Raw genomic sequence first — 7106 nt, forward strand, 5'->3', positions numbered from 1 at the left:
CAGAATGACAGACTATAACGATGTATCTGATCGATGAAAAATCCCTGATGGATTACGATCTTAGATGGACTTTTGTTACACCATCATAGATGTTGCAATGGATGAACGCCTCGAGCGATGTGACATATTTAGAATATGTACTATTGCAACTATATTATCCCCTAAGTCCTATTGAAGGACATGTTATTTGCTTTGCACAACTATGTATAAATTGTGGTGTAAGATAGAAAATGATAGCACCCCAACCTCATCCATTCTCGTTATTCCAGATGAACAATGAGACATATATCTTGAAGAATATGCTTGAGTTATGAGGGATAACGACTTTAACAGATGTCATCGTCAGGGGGAGCGAATGTTTATATTGATCACAACCGTGAGACAATAAATGTCATATTCTATGCCCCGAAGGCGTGAGCTTGATGATCAATATGTGAACCTTTATGGAACTTTCTATCAAATATATAGATCTAGTCGATCGAACACCATCAGTCAAAGTGGCTTATTTATATTGATACGTGCACTTACCTCGTATATCCTAGAAGTGAGTAGAGGTAAAGTTCCTGAAATAGTCCTTGCAAGGATATGCAATCCGTTTGCTAAATCTTTATGTGCATATACTTCTAGAAGAAGATGTTTTGCCTTATTGATACGGTTTTGCAAGGATCAGGGGGAGCACATTTCTAAAGTTAGCCCTTGTAAAAGATTCGATAGAATCTAGATCCCAAAGGATCAAAATCTGTCCCGATGACAGTTGTTGTACTCTTTTTCCCTTTGTGAGTTTTCTTGAAGTTTCTCACATGATGTTTTTAACGAGGCAACAAAGTGCAAATGCAATTTGTATCACCATGCACTCTTTCTCCATATTTTTCCCACTGGGTTTTTCGGAGTTTTAACGAGGCATGTGTTGGTCGCGGTATTCGCCCAAGGGGGAGTATTAAGTAACCCTAGTTAGGGTTATGTGGGCAAATACCTGCTTTGCCCCTGAGGGGTCTCACATCTCTATATAAGGAACATGTACACCCCCTCATAATACAGAAGAGAAAGAGGCCAGAGGCCCAACCCTATATCCAGTGTCTCGTGTGTTTCCTCTGTCGTGCTTATGGGAAGGGAGACTGGTTCTCTACATCTTCTTGCGCCTCTACTGCTGATGGGAGGGAAGGGAGCGGATCTGGTGATCCGTGGTAACGTAGTTCTCAATAATTTCATCGGCGGACCTGCGGCGCGGCTGCCACGTGTGTCCTGCGGAAGGGACTCCAGTCCAGTCCGGTCCGGCTCGGCGGCTCCTCGTCAAGGTTGGACTTGTCTTGGGCCTCTGGATCTTTTTTGCGTGCTTTCTGGCTTTACTTTCATGCTGGACCATCATCCATGGGCTGGTTCCAGTTTCTGAATCGTACGGAACAAGCATGCTCTGGATCGTACGACGATTCTTGTGAAACACGTGGTTCCGCCCTCGGCCCTCAAAGTTTATTGGGCTTCCTCTGGCGTGGGCTCTGCATTAGATTCTTTCTAAAGCCGAAACGTATCACACACCACACGACAGCCGAACTAAAACAACTATTTTTTTTCCCGAAGAAAAGGGGAGAAGACGAAGAAGCGACACCGACCGACAGACGTGCGATGCAGCAGCGGTCGCTCCTCCATCCACGCAGCTCGTACGCGTATTTCTTGGTAAGACATTGCCATCCGCCACCGGCTCTCCATCATGTGGCTGCCGCTCCGAATTATTGCCGCCGCGTCAAGGCGATCCACCGATCCTGACCGACCGACCGACGCGCGAGGGATCTATGCAAATCTCAATGATATGCGCCCGCCCAGCCTTTTGACAAAACGGAGGGCAGGAATAATTGCGCGTAGGATGCATGCATGCATGCATTCCGCGAATACAAATTAGCACCCGCTAATCATTGTACTTGTGCCCGTCCAACGCAGCGCCTGTATAGTATAGTTGTCACTTAAGCGTACAGTGACCTGCACCTGCTGCCCTAATCCTTGTACAGAGACTTGCAGTGCAAGTTCAGCAACTGTCCTGCTCCAAAAGCAGCGACGAAGCATATCAAGATTGTTCACTGGAGTACTTATCAGAGAAAGAATGCCAGGAACCAAACTTTCTGTGTACTATTCACTGGAGAGAGAGAGAGAGAGAGAGAAAAGACAGAGGATTCATTTACTTATCTCCCGAACGAAAATGCAAAATCTATTCCACCAGGAACAAGAATTGCCTCAGGGAGGAGTAAAGTAACAAACGAAAAGTAAGAAGGAAGAAAGAATCATGTAAACGAGATAATTACATGTAAAGAATGGCCCCCAAAAAAAAAAGAATGTTAATGACCTTGTACCGAGTGTGTCTGTTCACAGGTCTCTCCGGCTCCTCCAGCTCGCCTGGCTCAGCTCCTCGCTACCGTCCCGGCTGCCGAACTCCCTCAGCCGGAACAGCCTGATCTCCTCGGACTGCGGCTCCAAGAACACCTCGCAGCGCCCGGGCTGGAGGCCGTTGTTCAGATTAGAGTCCGCTAAGCTATCTAGTGCTCTAACCACCTGGGGGGGGGAACGAGACACACCGGTCACGTTTTGATCCTTCGTTGCCAATGCCAGCCGTTCAGGAATATAAGAAGAAGAAAAGATGGTGCGCACTGTGTGTTACTTACCTGCCCCATCCGTGGCCTCATTGCCGCCGAGTGCCGGATGCATGCGGCCGCGGCTACTATCATGTGAAACATCTCGTTTTCGTCGAACCTGTTCTCCATCCTGGGGTCAGGAAGGTCCCCGAACTCCCGATGCTCGATCGCCTTCGTCAGAACGGAGCGGGCCTGCAAATTTTCCAGCATGCATAAGGTTCTGGGTTGAGATCGTAACGGCAGCAAACCTGTCCAAGTCCAATTCATAATCTTCGTTGTAAAAGACACAGCGACGTCCTAAATATTTCAAACAACTACGGGTTAGCATCATTGGCATCTTTTTACGATGCACACAGTACATGAAGACAGTATGAAACCCTTACCAAGACAATAGACACAAGCAATTTGTTCAGATCAATTTAGGTGTCGTTTGTGTAATGTGTCGGTACCTTCCATGACCGCAAGGATCTGCGTCGAGTGCTAAGTTCCCATCCGAACTTCTTTCACACCGAACAGCGGTATGAACTATGAAGACTGCAATAAATAGGTCCCTAGCACTCTAACCACCTTTTGTGTGACACTCTGGAAGAATAATCTGGTTGCCCACTGGCCCCACTTTATAAAAGGTACAGCCACTGGAACTTTTAGCAAATGCGTTCTCTCCATATCGCTCTCTTGGTTGACATGTTTGTGCAAATGGGACCAGTGGAACGATTAAACATCTTATAAGAAGCAATGACCATGTCATGGAAGAAGTACAAGGGCCGTTCATCTTTTAAAGAAAACGAATGAACTAGCGAAAGCATCAGCAGAGAATTTAGCGACTGCATGATAGAACTCAAACTTTGAGGCATCCGACTTCCACCTCAGCTTAATGGATATTTATCGACAGACAGTGGAACAGGAAATCAACAGTTGAAGCTTGAAGAAGTCTAGACACATCCATTGGTGTATCACGAAATAATCATGTCATTTATTAGTGGATCTCAATCTCATGACTATGGTTACTGGTTATGGTTAAAAAACAGAAAAGTTACGCATACTTTAGAACCTAACATTAGTGACATGCAGTAAGGCCGCTTATTATAGACAATGAAGTGATGAACTCACCCATTCAACCAGACTTTCATCTCCCAACGGCTGAGAAGCATCAACAGGTTTTCTTCCTGTGATCAGCTCCAAAAGAACAACCCCAAAAGAATATACATCAGACTTTGCTGTTAACTTTCCTGACAATGCATACTCTGGAGCCAAATACCTGGAGAGGATATGTCATGTTAGTTCTGCAAACTAGGCTAGATATTTGGCATAGATTAGACAATAAACTCTGAAAACTGGAAGATGGTGTGGATTTGCTTTATTTCTTACCCAAATGTCCCCATGACACGTGTGGTAACATGTGTATTGGAATCAGCCGCTAACCTTGCAAGTCCAAAATCAGAAACCTGAATAGTTTCCATAGAATATAATAAGTTTCTACGATAATTACGATCACAGTAGCATACCAAAATATTGTCATGTAGACTTGTGCACCAAACCATATCATTACCTGAGCTTCAAAGTTGTTGTCCAACAAAATATTGGATGATTTAATATCTCTATGAATAATACGTGGATGACCTAATGAACAAAAACAGCAAATACTAAGAGAACTATCCAACATTAGGGACCGCTAAATAAATAGTTCAGTAAAAATATTACAATCTTCATGGAGGTAACCAATCCCTCGGGCTGCTCCAGCTGCAATCTTAACCCTTGTCCGCCAATCCAGTGATGTTTCACTTACTGCAGTTTTGAGAGGTCAAGTTAATGATCATATAAGGGAGGCTCTACATGAGTGGGGTCTGAGGAAGAGATAAAGAGGCAAGCCTTCCCCCGCGATGCGGAGAGACAACTTAAAATCCGCGACCTGATGACTCAGTGAGACAGCTCTCACCAGTGCATCGGGCCTACCCTTCAAGTGATAGAAAATAATATAATTGAAAGGAAAATGTCCTCACCATGGAGGTGGTAATATAGTGTGTTGTTGGGAACAAAATCATAAACAAGCATTCGCTGGCCCTCCGCAATGCAATAGCCTACTAGAGAAACCAAATGCCTATGATGTACTCTGCTGATAGTATCGACCTCAGCCTTGAACTCACGCTCGCCTTGCCCATTCCCAATCTTGAGCTTCTTGACGGCGACAGGGCGACCATCCGGCAAAATGCCCTTGAACACACACCCAAATCCACCTTCTCCCAAAAGGTTATCTTCTGCAAAGTCATCTGTGATAGCTGCCAAATTCTCTGGTGTGAACAGCATATGGGAATACCCAATCCCAGAGTCGGCTGGGGAGTATGGAAAACCATGGCTCCCAGTGCTGTACCTCATGAAAGGATACCCTGGCGATCTCAAGTAGAATCCGTCTGCCCATCACAAACAATTAGCACCAGCTTGATGTCTAAAATTGGGGAATGGAATGCATAAAAAACGGCATGTTAGTGTTATGCTCTTACCTGATGCTAGCGAGGATCCAGCCGAAGATGGAATGTAGTTGGGCGGTGGCGGAGGAGCTGGTTGCTGTGTAGGCAATGTAGCCGGAGGCTCTATGCGCCGGCGCTTTTTCTTGACGAACCAAATGGTCGCGCCAATAAAGCTGAGCATGGCGAGACCGGCCAGTGCTACAATGGTGGTGGCCGCTTCCCTCGATATCTCGATGTTCTTGCCACTGCCACTAGCTGCATGGCTCGAGTTCGAATGCGACTTCACGGGCGAGTGCGGCGTGTAATGCGACTTGCCGTGATAGTGCGGAGGCGGCGGAGGGGCGATTCTAGGCGGGGGAGGCGAATAGGCAGCAACACGCGCGGGACCCGGAGCTTGTGCAGCTGGAGCAGGCGACGGCGACGGCGAATTGGATGGAGCCGGCGCTGGCGGCGAGACGGTGGGAGGCGGCGGAGGAGGGAGGGACGGCGGTGGCGGTGATGGGTATACGCGGGGCTGAACGCGCGGCTGATCCGTCGTCAGCGGGGGCGGCGGGGCTTGAGGTGGTGATCGGGTTGGATATGGCAGCGGTGACGGTGGAAGCGACGGAGGGAGGGCGTCCGGCGGAGGAGGCGACAATGCTGGCGGCGGAGGCGATGGCGGCAATGGTGCAGGAGGCGGCGGCGATGGCAGCAATGGTGCAGGTGGCGCCGATGGCTCCGGTAAAGGGGACGCCGGAGGTGGGCTACTTACCGGCGGAGGGGACGGTGCCGGAGGCGAAAAATGATAGGACGCGGAGCCCGGCGGAGCGGAGGCGGACGACGAGTACGGGCAAGCCGGTGGCCGCGGAGCCGGCTGCGGCTGCGGCTGCCCGTAGTCCCCCTGCTGCGGCGCGACGTATGCCGCCTGTTGTGGCTGCTGAGGGGGCGGGAAGGGATCCACGTACCCGTAGCCCATCGGCACCACCGCGCGCAACAGCCTCCACAGCAGCAGTGAGCCGTGCCCGCGCAGGCAGGGGATCTGCAGCGCCGCGCCGTCGGCCAGATCTCCCGCCCGCCGGACGCACTCGGCAGCTCAGCGGACTGCGGGCGACTGAGCACAGCGTGGCTCCCCCAGGGTCTCGCGGCAGCGACAGCAGAGCGTCAAGATCCAGGCCTCCCCACGCGAGTGGAGTCGGCGGCGCGCGCCAGATCACGCCGCGCTGGACCGAGGCCGCCCGCCAATGGGCGCAGCGCCACCAAACGAAGCAAGCACGCGGCAGCCACGGCCAGAGACGCAAGATCCGAGCCTCCCCCGGCGGCGAGCCCTCCTGCCCAATGTAGCGCAATGCAGCGGCTGGCTGTCTCCCCTCTCCGCGCCTTCGCCGAGCTCGCCTCTTGCCTACCCTGTCCGCCTGCCTGCCTCTGTGCCTTGGTGTCCGCGGCTGGACTGGACAGAAGAGAGTAGTATAATTTTCTCCCCCTCTCCTTTCTCCGAAGAAAAAAAACAAGGCTTTTTTTCCTCTTTGGTGTGTGAGACTGGGAGATGGGTTGGTGCGAAGTCTATGCGGATAGCTGGACTGAGGAGCAAGCAGTACAGCTACAGAGGCATCGCGCGTTGGGGGCAGAGCCGCAGAGGCGAGGGGAAAACGCTAAAAAAAACACCGCTGGTATTGGTATTTCTCGTGCATTTTTTTGTCGCGAGTGGCTCCGCAGCCACCACCGCCCACCGCTGGCCTTGCAGTGCGGCGTCCAGCTTCCGGTGGAAACTGGAAACCATGGAAGCAAGCAAGCGCAGCTGGGACTGGAGGCGCCGCACGAACGAACAGCCGCCGTCGCGCGGATTGTTTCGGACGAGACGAACAAATTACGGGTTTGTTTTGATTGCGCCCGAGACCTCAAGCACCGAGGTTTGGTTTGATTCACAAAATATAACTTAAATATTAATAATTAACACTCGAGTGACAACGGTAATAAGTTGGTATAGATAAGTTTTAGTTTTTAGTGTAGGATTTGATTACGGTTTAACTTAAACAAATATAATTTA

At 50.0% G+C, this 7106-nt stretch overlaps 1 protein-coding gene across 3 annotated transcripts; it reads right to left on the reverse strand.

Annotated features, from left to right (window-relative positions):
* Positions 1–2093: 2093 nt before the first annotated feature.
* On the reverse strand, positions 2094–6674 carry LOC100501789 (uncharacterized). Of its 3 annotated transcripts, none has more exons than XR_004857020.1 (8): positions 5117–6674; positions 4619–5026; positions 4320–4403; positions 4168–4238; positions 3987–4063; positions 3068–3876; positions 2649–2810; positions 2094–2538 (listed from the first exon to the last, which is right to left on the reverse strand). XR_004857020.1 is itself a non-coding variant. In NM_001323402.2 (8 exons), exons 1-8 carry the CDS (start codon positions 6036–6038, stop codon positions 2353–2355), a joined length of 2058 nt encoding a protein of 685 aa, NP_001310331.2. In that variant the 5' UTR covers positions 6039–6552; the 3' UTR covers positions 2099–2352. The 3 variants fall into 3 exon arrangements, 1 of the variants encoding a protein (NP_001310331.2); XR_004857019.1 differs by having other exon boundaries at positions 2649–2915; positions 3002–3876; NM_001323402.2 differs by having other exon boundaries at positions 2099–2538; positions 3729–3876; positions 5117–6552.
* Between the last annotated feature and the right edge of the window lie 432 nt (positions 6675–7106).

Source organism: Zea mays, chromosome 3, assembly GCF_902167145.1.
Source record: "Zea mays cultivar B73 chromosome 3, Zm-B73-REFERENCE-NAM-5.0, whole genome shotgun sequence".
NCBI classification, from domain to species: domain Eukaryota; kingdom Viridiplantae; phylum Streptophyta; class Magnoliopsida; order Poales; family Poaceae; genus Zea; species Zea mays.

Bases quoted from the DNA above. Each gene is read 5' to 3' on its own strand.
- LOC100501789 (NM_001323402.2), bottom strand. From the start codon at position 6,038: ATGGGCTACGGGTACGTGGATCCCTTCCCGCCCCCTCAGCAGCCACAA. The intron at 4,404-4,618 runs GTGAGGACATTT...TCAAAACTGCAG, and splicing joins ACTATATTACCACCTCCATG to TAAGTGAAACATCACTGGAT. The intron at 4,239-4,319 runs GTAATATTTTTA...TTTGTTCATTAG, and splicing joins TGGTTACCTCCATGAAGATT to GTCATCCACGTATTATTCAT.